The 26,429-nt window shown below is 51.1% G+C and overlaps 1 protein-coding gene and 1 long non-coding RNA gene across 5 annotated transcripts in view; one reads left to right on the top strand and one right to left on the bottom strand.

Annotated features, from left to right (window-relative positions):
• The window catches only part of Rilpl1 (Rab interacting lysosomal protein like 1), a 34,052-nt gene extending 15,473 nt beyond the window's left edge, over positions 1-18,579 (bottom strand). For 3 of the 4 annotated variants that reach the window (XM_041648325.1, XM_041648326.1, XM_041648327.1), the window contains exons 1-4: positions 17,838-18,579; positions 9,481-9,631; positions 4,360-4,478; positions 3,445-3,666 (exon numbers count right to left, since the gene is read on the bottom strand). In XM_041648325.1, coding sequence (XP_041504259.1) covers positions 3,445-3,666; positions 4,360-4,478; positions 9,481-9,631; positions 17,838-18,146 — 801 coding nt within the window. In that variant the 5' untranslated portion in view covers positions 18,147-18,579. The remainder of the gene's footprint in view (positions 1-3,444; positions 3,667-4,359; positions 4,479-9,480; positions 9,632-17,837) is intronic. The other variant, XM_041648324.1, reaches the window with a different exon arrangement.
• On the top strand, positions 16,178-24,000 carry LOC121446028. The gene is made up of 3 exons (XR_005974033.1): positions 16,178-16,227; positions 17,730-18,078; positions 23,006-24,000. It is a non-coding gene; the product is annotated as an uncharacterized LOC121446028 (long non-coding RNA).
• The last annotated feature ends 2,429 nt before the right edge of the window (positions 24,001-26,429 follow it).

The raw sequence follows: 26,429 nt of genomic DNA, 5'->3' as shown, positions 1-26,429 counted from the left end.
GGCATGCATGGGTATCCCCTGTTGTGGCCTAGTGGCTGTCTTGGGCATGCATCTCCTGCTGTGGATCTGGCCCAGCCTTTTACTTCAGACCTGTATTACTGCAAAGTCATCGGTGCCTGCCATAGGTCACTTCCCCTTCATACTGTCCTCCATAAAATCCCAGGGCTCATCCCACCTACAGAGGCCATGTCAAGGGACCCCTCACGCATTTCTGCTGCAGCTCAGAGACTGCATGGCAGCCACAGCTGCCTTGCACTCCAATGGGCAGTTGCAACCCCAGCCTACACACCCACACCTCTATATTGTCCCCTCAGTCTCCAGGGTTCCACTTGGTACCCACCTGGTTTGTGAACCCTTCTACAGCAGCCAGGGACTCAGAAGGGCACAGTACCTATCTGTAGGCCTCTCCTCACAGGGCTGACTCAGCGAGGAGCCAGTCTGAAGACTTTTGCTGGGACTCTTGGGGAAGAGGCTGGCTGAGCAGGTTGCTATTAGGGACCATGTCGTAACCAGAGTCCACCCAAGAAAGGATGCAACTTAAGAGGCAACAAAACCAAAAAGGCCTGAGTCAGAATTCCTGCTACCTTTCGTTCTCTGAGCCCCTGGAACCAGCTGTACCTGAAGCTGTCTGACCTTCAAGCTCCAGTCACAGACAACACGTGTGCCTTTCTCTCTCTCCTTCAACACGTAACTTGACTTCATGACACTATACGCCCAAATCAGGTCCTAACCCTGTCCCTCTAAAGATGACTTCTTCCTTATTCTCTCCCCAGATTCTAGTCCTTCAGAAGCAGCTGGTCCAGACGCATCAGCTGTCGGCTAGGCACAGACCTCAGGCTGGAACTCAGCTGCCTGTAAGTTCACCTCCTCTGCAGGGTGACTAACGAGGCCATGGGGGACTCGGTCTCACTTGCTACCTATGGATGTGCCCGCAGCTCTTCCCTGACCCTTTCCTCCCTCCGCCAGCCACAGGAAAGTTGCACCTTGGAAGCTCTGCCAGCTGCTGGCATTGCAGGCCTATCTGGGGGACTCTGAGCCCCGCCTGGGGTTATCTGTGTGACACCCACTGCAACCGCCATCTCCCTGCCCTGGGCCTCCTGACGGCTCCATCCACGGACAGGGAGGCCTCCAGCGCTCACCGCATGCCTCTGCCTTCTTGTTTGCATCTTCAGGGCATGGAAAACTCACAACCCACGTGGCCATTAGCCACTCTGAGGAAGGACTTAGTGTCACCCCAAGGTCAGTTATGAGAGGGCCTGGGTACTTCTTAGCAGCCCCAGCAGGTGAGTGTCCTCGGCCTTGCCACGGGGCCTCCTGTTCACCTTCCCCCTTCCCTGTCACAGGCTGCCTCAGGAATCACCTCTCAAGCGTAGGTTTTGTTGGAAGCCTTGATCACAAGCTCTTCCTGAGAGATAAGTGAGGACAATGTCTCACTGCTGGGATAGTCTCTCCTCTCCAGGGTGGATATACTGGGGCTCAGTCCTTCCCTTCCCTTCTTTTCTCTTCTTTCCGTAACAGGGTTTCTCCTACGTAGTCCTGCCTGTCCTGGAACTCACTCTGTGACCAGGCTGGCCTCGAACTCACAGATATCTGCCTGCCTCTGCCTCTCGAGTGCTAGGATTAAAGGTGTGTGCCACCATTTCCCCGGCTAGTCCTTCCCTTCTATATGAGGTCATAAACTCCTGGGACTTCCCCCCCCCCCAACCTCCCCCACCTGTCAATCTCTCAGGTGCACACAAACTCCTCTCCCTGAGGAGCCTGCAGGCCCGGCCCCAACTTCCACCCGGACCGCTGGCCAGCCCCTCACTCCCCTTCACCGCACACCAGCCACCTTCACCATGAGGCCTCCTTGTCCCTGAGGCTCCTCCCGCCACAGGGCCTTTGCACAGGTCATTCTTCCCGCCTGGAACTCATTCCCCCTCCTCCTCTATCCTTACTCCTGTCAATCCCCTCCTGGAAAAGCCCCCTGAGCCCATCCCAGACAAACCTTCAGGGCAGAAGGAAGAAAATGACCTCCGCGTACTGTGGCACATGAGCACGCGTGCACGCACACACACACAATAAATAAATGTTAAAATCATCTGTATGTAATTCACATACCACAATATCCACCCTTCAAAGAATAAAGTTCAGGGAGTTTCAGCATATTCTCAGGTGTGCAACCACCACCACTTTCTAATTCCGGAACTTTTCCCTCCTCCCCAAAGAAGCCCTATGCCCATTAGCCATTCCCCACTGTCCTAGTCCCTACGCCGCCCTTCTGCACTCTGGCCTGGATCTGCCCAATCTGGAATCTTAGAGACACAGGAGATACACAGCATGTGGCCTTCCGAGTCTGGCCTATCCTCACTCATCAAGACCACTTCAAGGTTCACCTATGGGGTCGGGAGTGCTCGTCTCGTGACTCAGGCTTTTTCAGGGCTGAGTCATATTCCGTGGTGTGGACTATGTATGTATGGCCACATTTCCGTTCTCACTTCCTGTCAGACCCGATGAGTAATGCTACTGTGAGCATCTGGGTCATTTTCTTCCTGGGTTTTATTTTTACCTTTGAGACAGGGTCTCACACAGCTCAGGTTAGTAAAGAATTTGATGCACAGTCTAAGACCATCTTAAATTTAAACAACTTCTTTCTTTCTTTCTTTCTTTTTTTTTTTTTTTTTGGTTTTTCGAAACAGGGTTTCTCTGTAGCTTTGGAGCCTGTCCTGGAACTAGCTCTTGTAGATCAGGCTGGCCTCGAACTCACAGAGATCCGCCTGCCTCTGCCTCCTGAGCGCTAGGATTCCAGGTATGAGCCACTGAGTCAGCTTGCACGTTTGTTTTTTAAATGTGTATACGGGTGTTTGAATGTGCGCATGTGTACACATGGATGCAGGTTTTCACGGAGGACAGAGAGAGCAACAGATGCCCCGGAAAAGTCAGAAGCAGTTGTGAGCCTCCAAACGAGGGGGCTTAGGAGCTGAACCAGGGTCCTTTGAAAAAGCAGCAAGTGCTCTTAACTGCTGAGCCATCTCTCCAGGCTCCTGTACAGGTTTTTACATGGACACGTGTTCAGTTCTCTTGGGTATCCATCTAGAACTTCCAGTCCCTATAAACGCATGCTCCATGGGACAATCCTTATCCCATCCTCTGTGCCTGCTACAGTCAATAGTCACTCGAATGGATGAATGGATGAATGAATGAATGAGTGAATGAGTGATGAATGAAGCTCAGCCATCATCACTGAACTGCATGCCCTCTGGGATGCTGGAGACCAGGGATTCAGGTCCAGCTCTGCCCATGCCCAGTTGGTGTCCTCAGGCCAGGATCTCTCTCTCTCTCCCTCTTTCTCTCTTGGTGCCTCCTGCCTTCTTAGATACAATGGGGAAAACAAGGCAGTTCTTTCTACGTGGGGCCAGCCCACAACTCAGGTTCCCACACACCTCATACCAGCTTGCTGCTCACCTCGGCCTCCTCCTCCCCGTTCTGGCTGTGCTCGCCCTGCAGCCTCTCCCTCAGCTTCCCGAGTTCTGCCCGAAGGCTGCCCATCTCCTGCTCCTTGGTCTGCAGATCTGCCTCAAGCTCCACCTTCTGCTCAATCAAGGCCTTCCCCTGGGCCTCCACCACCGTGACCCGGTGCCGAAGGTCATGGTTGATCTTCATTAGCCTCGTCTGCTGCTGCTGCAGCTGTGGAGAGAAAGAGGCATTTAGTGAGGCTGTCACGGACAGCAGGAAACCACGGACGGCAGGAAACCACGGACGACTGTAAACCACAGACCACAGTAAACCATGGAGGACAGGAAAACATGGACGACAGTAACCCACAGACGACAGGAAACCACGGACAACAGGAAACCACGGACGACAGGAACCCACAGATGACAGGAACCCACAGACGACAGGAACCCACGGACGACAGTAACCCACGGACGACAGTAACCCACAGACGACAGGAAACCATAGACAACAGGAAACCACGGACGGCAGTAACCCAGTCTGTGTACAGCACAAGGGAAACCCTCTTTGAGTAGAGCATGTACATCATAAACACCTTTCTAACTTGTTTCTATTTTTATGACTGTTGACAAGGAGTGATACACATGTGGGCTTCTTTTTCAGATCTATTTTTTATACGGCTATGTGTTTTGCCTGTGTGTATATCTGTGCGCCACACACGTGTCTAGTGCCTATGAAGGCCAGAAGGTGTCAGATCTCCTGAGACCACAGTTATAGTCACTACCTGTCATGTGGGTGCTGAGAGCTGAGCTCCATTCCTCTGGAAGAGCAGCGGATGTTCTTACTGTTTAGCCATCTCTCCAGCCCCGCCCCCATGCCGCCATGAAGTAGGAAAGTGGGCTCAGATTGGCGTTGGTCACTTACAGCCTCAACGTCCTCATTCTTCAGGCCAAGCTCCCTGTCTTTGGCTCGGATCTCGTCCCTCTGCTTGTCCACCACTTCCTTCAGCCTCTTCATCACCTGCCGCTCCCGCTCTGACATGCCTGGGTGAAAGCGAGACTGGGAGGTGAGCCACCTCCCCTCGGCTTAAGCCCCCCATAGTGTCGCACTCCAAGTGGGCCAGGGCTCTCCCCAAAGTCTCTCGTGTACCCCGCACACACCCTGGGGCTGCTCCTGCCTTCAGTCTTGCCGAGCACATTCCTACCTCACCGCCTCTACCTCTCTCTCCCCTCTTTCTTCTGACCTTGAGATCACTGCACACAAGACTCCTCTCGTTGGTCCCCTCTGCGTGATGGCTTTCCCCCCACCCAGAAACACTCCCACCCACCGCCTCACTTTCACAACACATCCCCACACGTCATGACAGACATGACCCTGCACCGTGATCTAGAGGTTAGCCTCCAAAGTTCACACTAACCCTGTAAGCCACGCTTGGCTGTGTGGCTCTGGCCTCTCTTCTGCCTCTGTTTCCAAATTCATAAAATGGGACGGGGGCAGGTTGGAGAATGGGTGGAGCCAACACACACACAATACCATTAGGACACAGCATTTGGTGGGTGGCCAGGACAGGGGCTTCCCGCCATGACCCCAGCAGACCACGGCTAAGGCAGGCGAGTACTAAGCTGCAGCCCTCCCACATATAAGTTGCCTTTTAGGCATTTGGTGAAGCAGGGTGTGGTGGTACAAGCCATTAGTCTAAGCACTCTGGAGACAGAGGCAGGTAGATCTCTGTGAGTTCAAAGCCAGTCTGGTCTACAGAGCAAGTTCCAGGACAGCCAAGGCTAGTACACAGAAAAACTCTGTCTTGAAGAAACAACAAGAAGGGGGGGCGGGCTAGATGGAGAGCTGGCTCAGTGGTTCTCAGCACTTGCGGCTCTCGCAGAGGACCCAGGTTCAGCTCCCTGCACCCACATGGCGGCTCACAATCCTTACTCCAGTTCTAGGGATCCAGTGATCTCTACTGACCGCCACAGCACCAGGCACACACAGGGTGCACAGACATACATGCAGGCAGACACACATATAAAATAAAAGAAGCAACAAAAATGACTGAGTGGTCAGCTTTGCTTTGCTCCTGGTGACAAAGTCACTCTCCCAGAGCCCGGGGCCACTGGCAGATCCATGAGTCCTCTGCACCTCTTCTATCCTACGCTGGACACTCAATTCACAGCCCTGTGTGCGAACAGCTCTCGGACTGGACAGATTCCCAAAGAGAGCCAGAGAGGGTTTCTGTTTTGTTTTGCTTTCATTTTTCCGAAAGAGAGTTTCTCTGTATAGCCCGGCTGTCCTGCCAATCCATCTATAGACCAGGCTGGCTTTGAACCTCTGCCTCCCGGGTGCTGGGATTAAACATGAGGACCACCATCTGCTGGCTACCACAGGGGATTTCATGTGCATTGGTGTTTTCCCTGCATGTATGTCTGTGTGAGAGTATCAGATCTTGGAGTTACAGACAGTTATGAGCTGCCATGTGGGTGCTAGGAATTGAACCTGGGTCCTTCTAGAAGTGCTCCTAACCGCTGAGTCACCTCTCCAGCCCCCAGAGGGGATTTTTTAACCTGTAAGGCGCCTGTGGAGCGATAGGACTCAGAAATCCAGAGGCACACGTAGGGATAGGCCCTCTGAGCGCCCCTCCTCCTGCTGGCCTGCACAGAAACCTGACCCCTGCATGCACCTGAGAGCTGCAGGAAATTATTGTAAGGTGTGTTTATGCCCTGGAGCATTTGTTTAACTGTGTAAAGATGCATTGCTTTTGTTTATGCTGGATTTCTTTAACTCTGTGAAGTTGTGATTTTTTTTTTTTTTTTTTTTTTTTTTTGCCTAACTAAAATACCTGATGGTCTAAAAAAGCTGACCGGCCAATAGCGAGGCAGGAGACAGGCTAGACGGGGCTGGCGGGCTGGGAGAATAAATAGAAGAAGCAAGACCAGATGAAGGCGAGGAGAGAAGGAGAGGAGGACGTCAGGGGTCAGCTACACAGCCGGCCACAGAGTCAGAGTGAAAGTAAGGTATACGGAAGTAAGAGAAGGAGAAATTTCAGAGGCAAAAATGATTTAAAGCTAAGGAAAACTGGCTAGAAACAAGTCAAGGTAAGGCTGGGCCTTTATAAGTAATAATAAATCCATGTGTGATTTATTTGGGAGCTGGGTAGTAGAACCCCCGCCCCCAAAAGGTAAAAGAGTAAAAAGTAAAAAACAAGATTTTGGTGTTCCAACATGGGGCCAGAGTAAGAGAATTCACCTGAGTCCTCAGATGGCCCTTGGCCATGGCCCTGTTCCACTGTCACTCTTGACTGGGACTCAAGGTCACCAGCACCTGCCCTCTTTATCCCAGGACACCACCTGCCCCAGGCCTGTTCCTCTAGTAGGTGGGGAACACTTGGTCCCTGCTGTGTTCCCATGGTTTCCCCACAAAATAAAAATAACCCTGAAGGCAGCCTGGCATCTGCCTGCCTCTTTGCTAGGGCGGGGGCTGCGGGCTTGGAGAACACAGCCAGCTCCCCAGCTGGTCCTGTGGAAGCCAGGCACACTCGATGCTCAGGGTATCGTCTGTGTATACCTTCCGTTGGTCCACACTGGTCAGCAGGGACTGTGATAGCTGCAAGGGCAGAGCTACACTCCCAGAGGAAAGGGGCCACAGGGAAAGCAGCTCAGAGCTGCTGAGACCTCTGAGACTCCACTAGAGTGGGCAGCGGGGTTCCCACATCACCCCCAGAGGTCTCTGGGTGCATGGCAGGACTATCGTAGGCAAAAACCAAGATTATTTTTCCTAAATAAAATGATTACACGAACACCTGAAAGGTGTTCATAGGAGCCAAAAAGTAGTCACAACCTGAAAGTCCCACCTGTGGAGGATTGACAGACAGACATGGTGTCGAGGGGATGGCACAGTAAGCAGCTGTGGAAAGAGACAGAAGCCACTGACATCACACAAAGGCAGACAGACTTATGAGAGAGGGACCACCACTGCTTTCTCCCTTTCAAACTGGGCAACAAAGGCATAGGACGGTCTGTGAGTCCGTCAAACGACATGGTATGTTAGCGCTGCGGCCAGCAGTTGGAGCTGTGTGGTCTGGCTCCAGAGACCATCTCCTCACAGTGACGCTCCGATTTCGAAGCCACCCAACACATTACCACAAAGCACACCCAGGAGAAGAGAATTCCAGACCTGGGTTCACTGTGTATTTTGTTTTTTTTCTTCAGTCCTTATCAGTACCCTATTTCATTTGTTTTTAATTTTGTTATATTTGTGTGTGTGTGTGTGTGTGTGTGTGTGTGTGTGTGAGTCTCCATGTGTGTGTCTTCGTGTGTGTGTGCACACGTGTGTCACACTTACTTGTGGGGAGGCCAGAGGACAATGTGCAAGAGTCCACTCTCTCCCTTCACCACGTGGAACCTGGGAGTTAAACCCATGCTGTCAGGCTTAGCCAAAAGCTCTGTGACCACTGAGCCATCTCGCTGGCCCTTATCTGTTCTTTGTAAAAAAAAGTTTTTATTACTTTACTTTTTTCAAGACAAGATTTCTCTGTGCAGCTCTGGCTGTCCTGAAACTCACTGTGTAGACCAGGCTGGCCTCAAACTCAGAGAGACCCTCCTGTTTCTGCCTCCAGAGGGCTCAGATTACAGACGTGGCCCACCACACCCAGTGTATGCAGTGCTTGGGATCCAAGCCGGCACCTCGCCCATGCCAGGCACAGCCCAGCCCCAAACTTGATCCTCTCAAAGTTGTAACCCCAAATTCAAAGAGCCCCCATCCCAATCTACTCCTGTACATCAGACCAGAGGGTGGGGCTTCATGTGGGCAGCCAGGGGTTTGCTCAGGATGAAAAGCCAGGCTGCAGCCAGGTGTAATAGTGCACTTCTTTAATCCCAGAACTCAGAAGGCAAAGTTTTATGAGTTGGAGGCTAGCCTGGTCTACATAGCAAGTGCCAGGAAAGCCAGGGTTACACAGAGAGACCCTGTCTCAAAAACAAAACAAGTTGGGCAGTGGTGTACATCTTTAATCACAGCACTCTGGGACAATGCAGGTGGATCTCTGAGTTTGAGGCCAGCCTGGTCTACAAGAGCTAGTTCCAGGACAGTCAGGGCTACACAGAGAAACCCTGTCTCAAAAACAAAAACAAAACAAACAAACAAAAAACCAAAACAAACTAATACAAAAGAAAGAAACCTGAGATTTGATTCTGCTGCGTCAGCTACAGGAGGCAGGATCCCTTGACAAGACTGCAGGCCAGGCAGAGCAGATGGAGCTCACAAGGCCCCAGATCAAACTCCACTGTCTAGTCTTGTTTGTCCAGCCCCCAGGCAGAGCAGATGGAGCTCACAAGGCCCCAGATCAAACTCCACTGTCTAGTCTTGTTTGCCCAGCCCCAGAGAAGTTTGTGGGACAGATAGCAACTGTGATGGCCTCCAGTGCCAATCAAACCAGAACTGCTGTCCCCACTGCCCTGCTAGTCACCTGTTCTGTGACCACAGCCTGAAATCTCTTCAAACACAGAGAACAATCCCAGCCTTGGTCTCCTCTGACCTTATTTCCAGCCCCCTCAGCCTTGACCATCTTCTCGTACCCTGGCCTTCTACGTTTCCCGCAAATACTCATGCCAGGGCCTTGGCATGTACCACTTGTTCACGGCACTAACGTGACGCAGTGTGCCACTTCATAAGGGCTGAACTGTGACCACCCGACGACTAGACCCCAAGCTGCTACTCCATGCCCCTGTCTCAGCTCTCACACAGTGTCAGCTGCCATAAATCAAAATTAGACGTCTATTTATTGTTCATGTATTTACTGCCGATGCCCTCTGTGCTAAAACACAGTTCCAACTTCCAAGTGGCCCAGGGTCTGACTTGTCCAGTGTGTCCCAGGGCCCAGAGGAACCATGTAGGAGGGCAGAAAACTGTGATAGCTAATTGAGATCACATCAACATCTGGACCTAAGTCGTTCCTCTCTGAGACAGTCAAGATGCAAATTCACCAGCCCACTGGTGCCAAAGGCTGCGGTCTCTGAGCGGTCATGGGGAATCACTGGGATGGGGGGGGCTCACCTTCCTGCTTCTGGAACTCCTCCTCAGAGAAGCCCACGTCCTTGTGGTTGAGGTTGGTCAACAGTTGCTTATTCTCCTCTTGCAGCTGGGCAATCTGAGACAGGAGGTCCTGCGCCTCGCCCCGCCACACATCCTCCACCAGCTCCAGCTCCTGTTGGGGCGGGGCGACAGCAAGGGTCACAGAAGGATCGGAGGCACCCAGGGTCTCACCTGCCCATCAGAGAACTGTTCTGTTTATGGTACTTGGAGTCACCCCATTCCCCCAAGAGAGGCGGGTCTCCGGCAGATGGCACACAGAGCCAGACAGGGCCTCTTCTGTTGATGTGCATGCTGAAGTCAGGAGGGCTCAGTCCAGGCCACACCTGTGTTCTTTGGCTGTGGGGACAAGCCATCCCCGGCTACACAGCCCTGACAATCCCCAGTCATTTCCTCAAGGTACAGTGAGGAAGCGCCAGAGTTCCTCTGCTCTCTGGGACAGCCTGAGCAGCTTGCAATAATCACTCAGAGCCTCGGTTTCCCTCAGCTAGGGAACCAAAACTTCCAGGTTTGAAAGACAAGTAAGAGAGTTAGTGAGATCAGCCAGCTGTTTGTGTAGACCGCGGTGGAGGCAGAAAGACGTCTTCAAGTTAGAGGTTAACCTGGACCATAAGAACACCCCAGAAAAAGCTATGATATTTTCAAAGGGACTGTGACAGTGTCTCAGAGGTTAAGAGGGTGAACTGCCCGAAAGAGGACGCAAGTTTGCTTCCCAATACCTTTTGATCCCCTCCACAGGCGCCTTCATTCATGTGAATTTATTTTTATAGCCCCATACACCTGTGGGCTCAGCATTCAAGAAGCTGAGGCAGAACCGGGTGGTGGTGGTACATTCCTTTAATCCCAGCACTTGGGAGCAGAGGCAGGCGGAACTCTAGGTTTAAGGCCAGCTTGGTCTACAGAGTGAGTTCAAGGATAGGCAGGGCTACACAGAGAAACCCTGTCTTGGGAAAAAAGGAGGAGAAGGAGGAAGAGGAGGAGGAGAAGGAAGAAGGAGGAGGAGGAGGAGGAGGAGGAGGAGGAGGAGGAAGAGGAGGAGGAGGAAAGAGAAAGAAAGAAAGAAAGAAAGAAAGAAAAGAAAAGAAAGAGAGAGACCCAGGAAAGAGAAGACAGGTCCACACCTACATGTTCATGTATGCATACAGGTGCCTAGTGCAGTGATTCTCAACCTTCCTAATGCTGTGACCCTTTAATATAGTTCCTCATGTTGTGGTGACCCCCAAATATAACATTTTTTTAAAAAATATTTATTTATTTATTATGTATACAATATTCAGTCTGTGTGTATGCCTTCAGGCCAGAAGAGGATACCAGACTCCATTACAGATGGTTGTGAGCCATCATGTGGTTGCTGGGAATTGAACTCAGGACTTTTGGAAGAGCAGGCAATGCTCTTAACCTCTGAGCCATCTCTCCAGCCCCAAATATAACATTTTTGTGGCTATTTTATAACAGTAATTTTGCTAATGTTATGAATTATAAGGTAAATATTTGTGTTTTCGGGTCGTCTTAGGCAACCCCTGTGAAAGGGTCATTTGACACCCTCCCCCCAGGGTTATGATCCACAGGGTGAGAACTGCTGGTCTATAGCAATGCTGCAGAAGAACTCAGAGTTCACCAGCCCAGAGGGCGTAAATAAAACCAACCTATCCATACAACGGGCTATATCTGGACAGAAAAAGGAAAGAAATGCAGCTAGCACCATCCCCAGCTAAGAAGAGAAGCCAGATGTAAAAGGTCACACAGTCTGCGATGCCATTTTTATGAATGGGCAAATCCATAGACAGAGGCAACCTGGGGCTTCTGGCCAGAGCTCTGAGAGGCGCCAGGAGTGATGGTGAGTGTGCACAGGTTCCTCTTTTTTTATTTATTTTTTTATTTTTTTAAAGATTTATTTATTTATTATATATAAAGTGTTCAGCCTCCATGTATGCCTGCAGGCCAGAAGAGGGCACCAAATCTCATTACAGATGGCTGGGAGCCACCATGTGGTTGCTGGGAATTGAACTCAGGACGTCCGGAAGAGCAGTCAGTGCTCTTAACCTCTGAGCCATCTCTCCAGCCCCCACAGGTTCCTCTTCGAAGGCAATGCAAACATCCTCAACTTTACGATGGTGCTGTCTGTGCAATTGTGAACATGGAAGCAACCACTCGGAGGCGTGAATGAGGCTGGGGAGCAGCATGGCTGTGGCTTTGGATAGAACCCAAGCTGAAGGACAGCAATATACATCCTGTCAACACAAGTTTGTTTGTTTGAGGTGCTGGGAATGGAACGAAGGGCCTCACACATGCTCGACAAGTATTTTCCTATTGAACAACAGACATAGCCCTTCACTGGGGGATTCTAGGCAGGTGCTCTACCACTGAGTCACACCCCAACCCCTCACTGGGAAATTCTAGGCAGGTATTCTACCACTGAGCCCCAGCCCCAGCCCCTCACTGGGAGATTCTAGGCAGGGGCTCTACCACTGAGCCACACCCAGTCCCTCACTGGGGGATTCAGGCAGGGGCTCTACACTGAGCCACACCCCAGCCCCTCACTGGGGGATTCAGGCAGGGGCTCTACACTGAGCCACACCTCTTTTCAGACACAGTCTGACTAAGTTGTCCAAGCTGGCCTTGAACTCACTCTGTAGCTTAGGCAGACCTTGTTTGATTCTCCTGCCTCAGCCTCCCCAGTGGCTGGGATTATAATCTTGTACCACCAGGCATAGATACACCAATCCAGGCTTGAACTCCTATGACAAACAGCTGATCTTGGGCAGATTCTTTAAACTTGGGGTGCCTAAGATGTGATAGTAGTATGTCCCTTTGAGGACTGTGAGGTGATGAAGGCGATCAGCTGGATGAAAAGGTTCATGCTGGGCACACAGAATGGCCCAAGTGGCTATCAGGAGTAACCAGCAGAGCAGATGGAACCATGGCCCCCACAAACACATTCTCGTCCTAGTCCCCAGAACCTATCTATAGCAAAAGGGACTTTGACCTCAAGAAGATCAGGTAGGGCTGGGCGGTGGCAGTGCATGCCTTTAATCACAGCACTTAGGGGGCAGAAGCAGGTGGGTCTCTGTGAGTTAGAGGCCAGCCTGGTCTACCAGAGCAAGTTCCAGGAGAGGTTCCAAAGCTACGCAGAGAAACCCTGTCTCGAAAAACAAACAAACAAACAAACAAACAAATAAAAAGATCAGCTGGGTTTATGTGATCATGTGCTCACAGAGCCCTTGTGAAAGGTCAGCAAGGGTCAGAGTGACAGAGGATGTGGCACAGGTTAGCACCTGGAAGATGTTATCTGCTGGCTCTAGAGGAGGAAGGAAGGCAGTAGAAGCTGAAAAACACAAAGAAATAGATTTCCCTAGAGCATCCTAAACCAGTGGAGCTTCCCTGACACCTTGACTTTATTTTTAATATTATAGTTTTTGGTGCTGGGGACAGTGCCCAGGGCTCATACACCTGAAGCACCTCCCCGGCCCCTTGTGTGGTTTTTGAGACAGAGCAATCACCCTGGTTGGCCTAATACTTGCAGTCCTCCTGCCTCAGCTGCCAAATGCACTACCAGGTCTAGCTGTTCAGTATAATCCATTTCTTGGCCCTGGCTTCCAGAACATTACCCAGTCTGGTCCACATTGGTGTTTTTGGTATTACCCATGATTCCTTGCTTCACTGCCCCTTAGTGTGCCCACTGCAGGAATTACCCAGAAAAACAAGGCATTTGTCCTTCCTTGAGCCATTAGTGCAGTCACAGGAGATGAATACAGATTTAGTCACAATAGGTTTTGCTTTTCCTCTCCTGTAGCCCAGGTGGGCCTCAAACTATCTCTGTAGACAAGGCTGGCCTTGAGATCCTGATCCTCTTGCCTCTACTTCCCTAGCGTTAGGATTATAGACATGCTTACCATGTCTATTTTCTATGGTGCTGGGAATTGAACCCAGGCCCTCATGTAACGCTAGGCAGGCACTCTGGCAGCTGGGCTACAGCCCAACCCCTTTTTTTTTTCTCCTTTTCTTTCTTATAAAGATTTATTTTTAATTATGTGTAGGTGTGGGTGTGCTTGTGTGGATATAGGCCTCCCCCCAAGATCTCTCTGTAGCTCACTTCAGCCAGTCCTCAGCTGAGGCAATGTCTCATCAGGAACTTCCCCGACAGCCTGCCTCCTAGACAACCTCCACCATAGCTCCTGCCTTACTTCCTTCATGGCACTTAATCATAAGCTGACATATCTGTTTATTTTTAAATATATGCACTCATGCTAGTCTGGGTGAAATCCAGGTTGGATTCTTTTCTCTCTCTTTCTTTCTTTCTTTCTTTCTTTCTTTTCCCCCAAGACAATGTTTCCCTGTGTAACAACCCTGGCTATCCTGGAACTCACTTAGTAGACCAGGCTGACCTTGAACTCACAGAGATCCATCCACCTGTCTCTGCCTCCCGTGTGCCACCACTGCCCGAGCATGCTGGATTTCAAATGTGAGGTTATGAGAAGAATGGGGGCCCTTGCAAGTTGTCTCATCAGGCCTGACTTGACCAGGGACCCACATGGGAGAAGGACAGAAGTGACGCTTGTGGCTTGTCCTCTGACTTCCACATGTATAGCTCCTGCCGGTAAACAACAAATAAACAAATAAATGTAATAAAACCCGTGGCTCAGTAAGGAGAGCGCTTGCCTGGCATGCACGACATCCTGGGTTCCATTCCCAGCACTGCACAAACTCGGCCGGTGACCCACACCTGTATTTCCAGCACCAGGGTGCTAGAGGCAGGAGTATCAGAGCCCCAAGGTCATCCTCTGATATATAACAAGTTCTGCGCTGGCCTGGGACACATCAGACCCTGCCTCAAAAATAAATATATTAAAAACTCTGTGCAAGTTAGGCATGGCGGTGCGCACCTTTAATCCTAGAGAAGCAGAGACAGGTGCATTTCTGTGAGTTCAAGTCCAGCCTGGTCTACAAGATTTCACAGAGAGACCCTGTTTCAAACAAAACGTTAAAAAATACTAATGAATCTGGAGAGATGGCTCAGTGTTCAAGAGCACTGGCTGCTCTTCCAGAGGACCAGGGTTCAATTCTCAGCACCCACATGGAGGCTCAGAGCTGTCTGTAACTCCGGTCACCCTCTTCTGGCCTCTGTGGGCACAAAGCATGCAGCACACAGACAAATGTGGAGGCAAAACACTTATACATAGAAACTAAAATTAAATTATAAATGTGCAGTAATTCTTTTTTTTTTTTTTTGAGACAGGGTTTCTTTGTAGCTTATTTATTTATTTATTTATTTATTTTGGTTTTTCGAGACAGGGTTTCTTCTGTGGCTTTGGAGCCTGTCCTGGAACTAGCTCTGTAGACCAGGCTGGTCTCGAACTCACAGAGATCTGCCTGCCTCTGCCTCCCGGAGTGCTGGGATTAAAGGCGTGCGCCACCACCGCCCGGCTTCCAATAATTCTTATACCGGGGTGGTGGAGGAGTACCTGCCGAGCACGTTTGAGCCCGGGATTTGACCTGCAGCACCACAGAAAAATTAGAAAGCAGCAATTTTTATGCCGAATCCGTGTGAAAAAGTCATGGATATACTGGTTTCCATCCTCCGTGTTAAAGTGAATTTTCTATGTTTCCTCCTAGCATGCACTTTCTGATGCTACGGAATGACATGGCCTTAGAACTGCAGGCCCACGGCGGCCAGACCGTCCCCTGCGTCCCCTGCAAATGGTGCCTGGAACACGGAGGTACATCTGGGGCCTGGGGGTGTGGCGTGTAGAGGCTTGCTTTGCATGAGTAAGGCCCGGGGTTGAATCTCCAGTTTTAAAACTATATCCATAAGCCGGGTGGTGGTGGCGCACGCCTTTAATCCCAGCACTCGGGAGGCAGAGGCAGGCGGATCTCTGTGAGTTCGAGGCCAGCCTGGTCTACAAGAGCTAGTTCCAGGACAGGCTCCAAAACCACAGAGAAACCCTGTCTCGAAAAACCAAAAAAAAAAAACAAAAACAAAAAAAACAACTATATCCATATAATTGCTGAGTGAATGGCACAGGCTGTGTGTTCCATACAGGCATACCCACACAGCCCTGCTCTCTGTACCCTCTCACCCACTGGCTGCCTGCCTGCCTTGAGGACCCGACTCGGCTGGCCCACATCACCCAGGAGAGCACTTGGCACACCATGGCACGCCCATAGGGTTGGACACTGCATAATCAGGCAGAACTGTGGGTCTGTGGCCTGGGGCTAAGTGGTGAGCCCAGTGGAGTAAATCTCTGTGAAGGGCAGGATGCAGTCAGTCTGAAGCCATGTCTACAGAGAGCATAGGGAAGAGGAAGGCGCGATCGAGGGCTGCTGAGGATTTTGTGGGGAAAATGACTTTAGCTTGAAGTGCCTCTGTTACAGAAGAGATGTGATGGGCCTGATCTGACCCTGCACCCAAGCCACACAAAGAGGCCTGGGCTGGGGAGGAGGAGCTCCATTCTCGCTGTGTACAAACAAGCAGGGGTGCCTGGCTTCCTGGCTGCAGCTGGTGACATTCTGAAGCAACAAGTGCAGCTGAGAATTCCATCCAACTCGGGTGACCTGTGATGGCCCAGCCCAGACATAGCAGAAATAAAGCACTGGCAAGGGACATGAAAAAGTGCCGGCAGAACTTCTGGCAGACACCGGGCCTAAGCCCACAGTCAGGATTCAGCTCGAAGGCAAAGACCTCCCTCCCCTCCCAGAGGCCCTCCAGGAGAGGTGGAATATGGGGGCTGGGCACAGCAAGAGGGAGATAAGGGAGGGAAATGGGGGTGGAAATGGTGGGGTATCTTAGTGTGTCTCCCCAGACTTCACACCTCTGAGTCTTGGGCCTCTAGTGACAAACTCTTTTATACATGAGACCGTTTTTTGTAGGTCCCAGGCTCTGGCCTAGGCCCTGTATGTCCACTAGCCGTCCCCAACCCAATGCTTGTCACCGTCCAAGGCGGGGACGGAGATTACCCTGTGATACCATGACACCATGACACAGAAGATAGCGATCTGTCCCAAAGCTCACAGCCTGACAGTTTGTGGGGTTTGAAACCAGGCTGTCTGGCTCCAGTGTCCCACAGATGCTGAGATTCTGAAAATTAATTACAGGACCAAGGGAGGCACTTTCCGGCTCCAAGTGTGACCCTGGAAATGCAGCTGACTCTGAGGAGCTCAGTTTCCTTCCTGACCCCAGGACACAGGACAAGGGGGGTTGTAAACACAGACCAGCCTGACTATAACGCTCTGACACACCCATGGTCTGTCATCAGGGTGAGGCCGAACACCTAGTTTTGACCATTGTCTCTTAAGACAACTGAAGAGCCATCTCAACAGTACACAATAGAGGATGGCCTGCCAGGGAGCTTCAGAGAGGCTAACCAAACTTCCTGAGGCCACACAGCAAGCCAGAACAGGTCCCAGCATCCAGAGGAAAGGAGTTTCCTCCCATCCCCAGTCGGAGAGAGGACCTTCCAGAGCCGCCCAGGCTGAGGTTGGGGCAGGAAACCACACGTCTCCCACTTCCCTACCCCAGGCACCTAGTCTGGTCTGGTCTGGTTTCCCAAAGGCAGACAACCGCTCTAAAGGCAGAAGGTGGGCCTGAAAGTCGCTTGCAGTTGTTCAGCCCCCAATTCAAGCAGACTGGGGAAGAGACCCTGGAAGTATCTCCCAACGGCAGGGAACCCGGGGGGGGGGGGGGGGGGGTTAATCCCACTGCATTCGGCATTCGGACCCTCTGCTTCCTCATCCGGAAAATGACACGAAAATCCTCACTTTATAGTTGTAAAAGAACTAAATACGTGATGAAGGCTGGGAAGACACCTAAGGGTGCAGGTGGATAAACTGGGGGAACCCTGGGAAGAAAGTTGCGTCTATAAAGCCCGGGATGGGGTTCAGGACTGGCGCTCACGCTGAGGTCACTGATAGGATGACAGGGAGGGCTGGGTAGCTGGTGTCACACCTTGGTCACAAAAAAAAAAAAAAGGGTGGGTGGGGACTGACTTCCTTCCTGGAATAAAATAATACTATCTAAGTACTGTGCCCACTGCATCCCATTTGATCCACGGAGGTGGGTTCTATAGTAACCGCCAATGGACAGATAAGGAGACAAAGCCCAGAGATCCTCTGCAAGTTACCCAAGGTCACACAGCTACTAAAATGCTCCTCCAAGCTGGGCCAAGACACCGGAGCCTCCCTCCCGCCTTCACCCTAAGCATTCTCTTCTACTCTAGGCACTGTGTACACTCATCCACACGGAAACTAGCGGCTGCCCAGAACCGAATGGCACCCACGGAGTTGGAGCCCTTTGCCCGGACTGGCAAACTGAGGCCTCCGCCCACCTTCTGATGCTTGCGCTCCTTCTCAATGCGGTCCATCCTCTCCACGCGCAGCCGGTCCAGCTCCAGGCGCAGTTCGTCCAGCTCGGGAGCGACGTGGTGCCGGCTCACCAGCACCTCGAGGATCTCCAGGACCCTCACGACCTTGGGCATGAGGCGCGCGATGGACTCGCAGCCGTGCTGGTCGATGACCCTCTCGAACTCGTGGCCCACGAGCGACGCGATGTCGTACACATCCATGACGGTCAGTTCCGCCACGTTCTTCTCCAGCGCCGACAGGGCGGCGGGCGGCGACCCTAGCGGCTCCTCCATGGCCCCGCGCGGGTCCCGCGCCGCCGGTCCACTCGCGTAACTCGTGAACTTGGGGGGCGGGGGGGGGGGGCTGAAGCACCGCGGGGAGGATGGCGAGGGCGGCGGCGCGTGCGCAGGCCCGCGGCGCCTCCCGACTTGCGGCTCCGACACCGAGCGATGGAGACGTGGGTCCCGGCCTGGGAGACGGGTGGCGCCCGGTGCCCGGAGGGACCGCGGCCCGGAGACTCCTCCCGGGGAGGAGAATCAAACTTTGGCGACGCCGAGTGACTCCGGGTGGCCGGCTCCTCCCCGCCGGGACGCTGCGAGGCGACGTGGGATTGGAGAGGGGCGCGCGTCTCCGTCCCCGGGGGTCCCGGTGCGCCGCCCCGCTAGTCCCGAAGCTCCGCCCCCAGCTCCGGTCCCGCCTCTCGGGCTCTGGTCCCTGCGACCCCGGCCCTGCTCCGCCTCCTCCAGCCGCGCTCCGCCTCTCGGGCAGCGGGGGCCACCGCGCACGGCCATTGGCTGCTTCTGGAGGAGGTGGAGTCTGTCTGCGGAGGGAGGGGGTCATGGGTGGGCTCACCCTGCGATCCAGCCGGTGCAGTGGGGATCCCGGCAACTAGAAGCTCCCTGTTATTCCCTTGGCCACTCCAACTCTGTGGCTCCCCACCCTGTGCTTCAGCTGGCGCCTCTGGGACAGCAAACCACAGCGCACAGGGATCCTCGGTCCTCAAAGCCACCTAATGTGCTACCCGGATTTCAGTACGTCCTGGGGAAACTCTGATCCCTCAGGTCTACTCTCCCCTCGGCTCCCCAGTCTACCCCGACTCCGTAGCACTCCACTCTGTGCTCCAGCAGAGTCTCCGGCAACTGCAGCCAACAACACAAAGCGTCCTCGGTTTTCAAAGTAGCTGGCTAGTCCGCTTGCCCAGTCACTAACCCGCAGCTCCTTAGAGCCAAACGTTTCCTTCCATCTCAGGGGAAAGAAACAGGCTGGGGATTTGGGTCTCAGTCCCAAGACTGGTCCCAAGCTCTCTTCGTCCTTTGGCCTCGCCATCAGACTCCATCCCAGGAGAGATTATCCTGATTCGGCCCCGGCCCCTACTATTCTGTTCCCACGCGTCCAGGAGGAACACGCCAAATTCCCACCATCATAAACTGCAGTCTGACTGGGAGGTCCCTGGTTCTTCAGGACATAAGCTTTGTTATTTTTGTTTTAAGTTGCAACTCGCTATGGAGACCAGGCTGGTTTTCAGACTCATAGAGGTCCTCCTGTCTCTGCCTTCTGAGTGGTAGTGTTAAAGGCATGCTCAACCTTTTGTCCTATTCTCTCTCTCTCTCTCTCTCTCTCTCTCTCACACACACACACACACATACACACACACACACACACACACACACACACACACACACACTTGAGGAAGCCCAAGGGTTGCAGTAGCCTCCGCCTCAATCTGCTTTTCCTTCTCTCTCTCTCTCTCTCTCTCTCTCTCTCTCTCTCTGTGGTCTCAGTTACAAAGTCCAACTGCTGTGTGGAAACATTAAATGATGACAGCAGAAAGAAACAAATTATAAGTTTTAAATAATTTGGTTTTGTTTTGTTTTTTCGAGACAGAGTTTCTCTGTGTAACAGTCCTAGCTGTCCTCGAACTAGCTTTTGTAGACCAGGCTTGCCACCGGAACTCACAGAGATGCGCCTACCACCACCGCCCATCTCAATTTTAAATAACTTTTAATACAGAATATTATTAGAATAATCCTACTTATTGTTAAAACAATCTTACTCTTGAGCTGCGCAGTGGTGACCTGTGCCTTTAATCCCAGCACTCAGGAGGCAGGCAGATCTCTGAGTTCGAGGCCAGCCTCGTCTTCAGGACAGCCAGGGCTACACAGAGAAACACTGTCTCAAAATTTATTATATTTATTACAGTAGCTGGGTTTTTTGTTGGCCCTGAGGCTGCTACACCAGAGGCTGCTGCACTGGAGGGAAACTGTTGCACTGGGGGGCTACACTTTCCTGTGGATCCTGCTGAACATCTGGAAGGTAGCTGACCAACACAGCCCAGCTCAGCACTGGAGAGCTCTGTCTCAGGCTCTGCTTGAAGCATATCATGTATTTTAGTATTTTTAATGTGTCTGTAAATCTTGGGGCGAATGTGTCACTCCAAAATACTCTCTCTCTCTCTCTCTCTCTCTCTCTCTCTCTCTCTCTGTTGTGTTTCTCTCTGTAACTCTGGCTGTACCGTACCTTGCTGTATAGACCAGGCTAGCCTTGAACTCACAGAGATCTGCCTGCTTCTGCCTCTCAGAGTGATAAAGATGTGCACCACCACACGCATATGTGTGTGTGTGTGTGTGTGTGTGTGTGTGTTCTTAAAGCAGAGTGAACACAGATCTATTAAAGAAATGCAAAGAAGAACTCCCAAGAGAAGGAGGGGCTCCAAGAGAGGAATGTCCATATACATTTTTGTTAGTTAGTTAGTTTGTTCGTTTTGAGACAGGGTTTCTCTGTGTAACAGTCCTAGCTGTACTGGAACTCGCTCTGTAGATTAGGCTGGCCTCGAACCCACAGAGATCCTCCTGCCTTTACCTCTCAAGTATTGGGATTAAAGACGAGCACCACCACTGCCCGGCTGGAATACCTTTATTTTATTTATGAACTGAGCCATTTTGTTGAGCCTATTTACTTTAATTAATTAACCAACCAAACAATTTTGTCCCAAGCCAGGGTTTCTCTGTGTAATCTTGGTTGGCCTGGGACTCATTCTTTAGACCAGGCTGGTCTCAGACTCAGTGATCAGCCACCTCTGCCCCAGGAGTGTTGGGATAAAAGATGTGTGCCACTACCGCCCAGTTTATTAATCAGCTTTGAAACAAGGCCTCACTGTGTAGGGCTGGTTGACCTGGAACTCACTATATAGACCAAGACCAGGCTGGCCGTGAACACATCAATACTCTGTGCATCCAGAGTGCTGGGATTACCGGTGTGTACTGAAGCGCTCAGCTCAGTCTTCAGAACTGTGTCAAAGTAAACCATTCCCCTGTTCAGAAAGGTAGATAAACTCTCCCAGCACTGAGGGGAGATATATCAACAGCGACCCAACATGGCATCAGCCGCATAGCCACTCTTACCCCTAGCTGGGTGGAGAGAGCACAGAAGGCTTCGTGGAGGAGGAGGCCTCAGGCGCAGACTAAAAGGCAGAGCTCAAACCACCTGTGAAGTTTTCAAAGGCTCTGCTGTGTGTGTTCATCTGTCAGCTTAGATGGCCCAGGGCAGGCAGGCAATAGAGGGAAAGGATCAGAGGGAGTGAGAGAGTTACCGTGGTAACCAACAGACCAGAAGTCATTCATCAAGCAGCGGGAGCTGGATCTGGTGGCACACACCTGCATGGCCAGCTTACTGGATGTGGAGGCAGGAAGACCAAGAGGTGAGTGTGTGCGGTGAAGGTGGGGCAGAGGAGCACATCTATGTTCTGATGAGTGGTAGTGCAAGCTCGGAGGGCAAAGACATCTGTCATCAAGTCTTGTGGGTGGGGTTTCATCCCCAGGACCCACTAGGTACTAGGACAGAATTGACTCCTGAAAGTGTCCTCTGACCCTGGGTGTGCTAGGGTGTGGATGGCCACAAGTGTGCCTACACACAAAAATTAACAATTTGAAATCTGAGCCAGGTAGTGGTGGTGCAGGCTTTTAATCCCAGCAGGAAGCGGAGGCAGGCGGATCTCTGTGAGTTTGGGGCCAGCCTGGTCTACAGAGTGAGTTCCAGGACAAATTCCAAAGCTACAGAGGAAGCTTGTCTGGGGAAAAAAAAATGAAATCTGGTGAGGTTCTGCACTTAGAAGACAAGAGACAAGCAGATCTCTGTGAGTTTCAGGCCAGCAGGACTATGTAGTAGGACCCCAGCTTGCCAGGTGGTGTTGCATGTCTTTAATTCCAGCACTCAGGAGGAATTAAAGTTTGTGAGTTCGAGGCCAGCCTAGTCTAAAGAGCAAGTTCCAGGACAGCCAGAGCAACACAGAGAAACCCTGTGTCAAAAAACAAAACAAGGGCTGGAGAGATGGCTCAGAGGTTAAGAGCACTGGCTGCTCTTCCAGAGGTCCTGAGTTCAATTCCCAGCAACCACATGGTGGCTCACAGCCATCTGTAATGAGATCTGGTGCCCTCTTCTGGCCAGCAAGCATATAGACAGACAGAACACTATATACATAATAAATAAAATAAATAAATCTAAAAAACAAACAACAATAACAAACAAACAAATAGAGAAAAAAATTGACCAAGGCGCCAAGTTCCCATTGCTGCTGTAGGACCAGTGTGGCTTAGGAGAGACACTGCATTTTTATCTGGATGACTTTCATCTGTAAAATGGGAAATCGCCTTCATCACGGAGACTTTTGTCCCTTGGGTTTTTGTTGAAAGCATATGACGTCCTAGAAAGGCTCGCTCTCAATTTTAGATTGATTTTTTTTACACAGTCATCTCTGTTAAGGCAACCCATTTCCGTTCATTTCTTAAAAATCCTTTTATTTATCTGTGTGAGGTGGGTAGGGGGTGGGTGCTTAAAGAGACTGGAAAAGGGCATCAGATCTCCTGAAACTGGAGTCAAAATAGGTTGTGAGCTGTCATGTGGGTGCTGGGAACTGAACCTGGGTCCTCTATCAAGACCAGGCAGTTCTTCGAACCACTGACCCATCTTTCCAGCCCTGTTTTGCTTGCTGTTTGAGCTCAGGCTGGCTCTGACCTTCTGGTGATCCCCCTGCCTCCTCTTCCTGGGTGCAGAGATGAAAGATGTGGGCCACATCGCAGGGCTCCAGACATGGACTCCTGAGATCTGGTCTGCCGCTATGTCTCACGTTCCTCTGCTTTTCTCTCCGCCTCTCTAGGCACCACCCAACTTCCCTGAGGTCCAGTGTGAGCCTGTGAATCTGCTCGCACATATTATAAAATTCCATCTCTTCTGAGGCCTCCAAGCGGCTGGAATCGCCTGTCTGTGCCGTGATGAGACAAATGTTGTAAACCAGGACCACAACATCCCAGCCTCCATAGAAGAACCAGAAGATGCTGTTTGGCCAAGACTCACAGTGATGGTCCACCTAGCCCAGAAGGAAGTTCTGGTCTCGAGCAGAGACTAGAACTGAATGAATGTTGAGAGGGGTGTGGCTTGCAAGTGTGGGCCGATGATGGAGGTGAGGTAATGGAAGTAACAGAAAAAGGCTTACATCCCAGTACTTAGGAGGCTAAGGGTCAGGCGTTCAAAGCCAGCCTGGACTACACAGTGAAACCATACCCCTTCTCAAAAAATGAAAAAACAAGGAAGTCGATAAATAAGTAGAAAGAAAGCAAAGGAAGCAGGCTAACGCACTGGAGAATCCATTCCAAATGGATCCGAACCTCATATAAAATATGCTCAGTGGCTGGGGCAGGTACCCTGAAATCCCAGCTCCTGGGGAGCCCACAGCTTTCTTCTGCCTCCACTGGCTCCAGCCTGCATGTGGTACACACGCGTGAACACACACTAAAGTAAACAAAAATAAATTGTATGCTGACAAACAACTGTCACCTTGCTGGGAGATGCTGGCAAAAGGACCAGAGTTCGAGTATCTCCTAGATCGTGTGCTGAGTTCACGGCCAACCTTGGCAATAGAGGAGCCTGTCTAAAAAGAAGTGGGGGCGGGGGCACTGGAGAAAGGGCTCAACAGGTGAGGGACCCAGAGTCAATTTCCAGCACCCACATGGTGGCTCACAACTGTCTGTACGTCAGTTCCAGGGGCTCCAGTGTCATCATCTTCTGAACTCCCCAGGCATGCCTGATGTACACAGACATATATACAAGCAAAACACTTAGGTATAGCCGGGCGGTGGTGGCACACGCCTTTAATCCCAGCACTCGCGAGGCAGAGGCTGGCAGATCTCTGTGAGTTCGAGACCAGCCTGGTCTACAAGAGCTAGTTCCAGGAGAGGCTCCAAAACCACAGAGAAACCCTGTCTCGAAAAAACAAAACAAAACAAAACAAAACAAAAAAACGAAAACAAAAAACCAAAAAAATACTTAGATAAATAAAATGAATCCAAAATTTAAAATAAATAAATAAATAAATAAGTAGGGGTTGGAGAGATAGCTCAGTTGTTAAATATGTATACTTCTCTTGCAGAGAGCCCAAGTTTCTCGGCAGTCATATCAGGTGGCTCTCAGAAACCTGTAACTACTTCCAGGCCATCCTGCACCTTTTTCTCTTGCCCAAAGTCATCTGTGGACACATACTTGTACATATAAATAAAAAGAAAGTTTTAAAACTGTCTTAACTAAAGATCACATTTCACAGGACAGTTGGAAGGCCTTCACTAGTCTCGGTGTTTTGTGTTTGTAATCCTCGCACTTAGGAGGTAAAGCCAGGAGGTTCAGGAGCTAAAAGCTGGATTGGAGAGATAGCCCAGTAAGGGAACCTTTTAGTACCCTGAGTTTCATCCCTAGGACCCACGTGGAAGAAGTAGAGAGCCCACTCCTGCGAGTTGTTCTCTGACCTCAACACAGGTGCATGTTCTTACACAAATAAAATATTAAAAAATAAAAACCTGGGCAGTGGTGGCACACACTTTTTTTTTTTGTTTTTCGAGACAGGGTTTCTTTTCTCTGTGGCTTTGGAGCCTGTCCTGGAACTAGCTCTTGTAGACCAGGCTGGTCTCGAACTCACAGAGATCCGCCTGCCTCTGCCTCCCGAGTGCTAGGATTAAAGGCGTGCGCCACCATCGCCCGGCTGTGGCACACATTTTTTATCCTAGTAGTTGGGAGGCAGAGGCAGGCAGAACTCTGTGTTTGAGACCAGTGTGGTCTATAGAGTGAGTTCCAGTACAGTCAGGGCTACACAGAGGCACCCCTGTCTCAAATGGCCAGCCTGTGTTTTGTAAGATCCTGTCTCAAAACTACGTTTATTTCTTTAGACCTGGCAGGGTGGTGCACACCTTTAACCCCAGTACTCGGGAGGCAGAAGCAGGTGAATCTCTATGTGTTTGAGGCCAGCTTGGTCTACGTAGTGAGTTCCAGACTAGACAGTGTAATGGGTCTTTCTTTGAAATGCCAAAATAATGACATAGAGACTTCTTATTAATTATGAAAGCTTGACCTTAGTTTAGGTTTGTTCCCAACTAACTCCTAAAACTTAAATTAACATATTAATCTGTGTTCTGCCACATGCCTTGTTAACCTCAGTATTGTACATGCGACTTCCTCTGAATCTGGCTGGCGAATCTCCTCTGCCTCAGATTCTTTCCCAGAATTCCTATCTCTCCCTGGAAGTCCTGCCTATTCTCTTCTGCCTCATGATTGGTTGTCCAGCTCTTTATTAAGCCAATCAGAAGGTGCCTTAAGCAGGTGAGGAAGGACAGAGACACATCTTCATCTTCACACACTGTACAAAAAGATAATCCCAACAAGCCAGGGATACATAACAAGATTCAAAAAGGCCCTCCTTTGGGTTGTTACATGATAAGGGGGAGAGGCGCTTGCCACCGAGCCTGAGGGTCTGAGTTCTAGCCTCAGGGCTTACGCCGTAGACACAGAGAACCAACTTCCACACTTGTCAACTTCCCTGCCTGTCACTGGATGCACATATCCCACCCTGCCAAATGAAAAAAACAGATAAATTTAAAGCCCCTCCCTGCAGAGGCTTTCTTATTGTTTTTTTGGCCTTTTAAATAACGAAGGCTTTGTACAGCAGGAGTGGTACTGCACAGAAGAAAACTCCTTTGGGTGTGGGGAGAAGGCTCCAGGCCAGTGTGGGACCCTTCCCCCGGTTATAGGGGAAAGAGGCACAGACAGGTGACACACCACAAGATCCCCTGTGAGCAGGCGAGCCAGAGGGGAACACTGATTCCGCGGAAGGAGAAGTCACTGCTTCCTGGAAACTCTGGCCGCGGGGGTCTGAGAGTCTGACAAGACAACTCCGGAGCCTGAGTGTGGTGGTGGGCTGCAGCCATGGCGCTTTTCCAGAATGGACAACGGTGCTCAACCAGCAGCGGCAGCAGCAGGACCAGGAATAGGCTCGGGTTTAAATAATCTCCCACTCCCACTCGCGACGCCCTCTTCACAGCCCATGGCAACTGCTGTAGCTCATCATCCCTCTCTTTTCTATCTCCTCCTCCTCCTTCCTGTGTACACTCTCTTCTCTACCTCCTCCGTGTCTCCTGCTACCTGCCTCGCCCTCCTCCTCTTCCCTCCCACGTCTACCGATGAGCCTCCTCTTCTCCCTCCCTCTTCCTCCCTCTGGAAGAGCAGAAATTCCCCTGACTTCAACGCTGTGGTGTCTGACG

The sequence above is a fragment of the Microtus oregoni genome, unplaced genomic scaffold (assembly GCF_018167655.1).
Source record: "Microtus oregoni isolate MIOR12 unplaced genomic scaffold, Mior012 000003F_ref0000135, whole genome shotgun sequence".
In the NCBI taxonomy this organism is placed as follows: domain Eukaryota; kingdom Metazoa; phylum Chordata; class Mammalia; order Rodentia; family Cricetidae; genus Microtus; species Microtus oregoni.
Note: the sequence above shows the minus strand (reverse complement) of the source record. Positions and strands in the feature narration are given on the sequence as shown.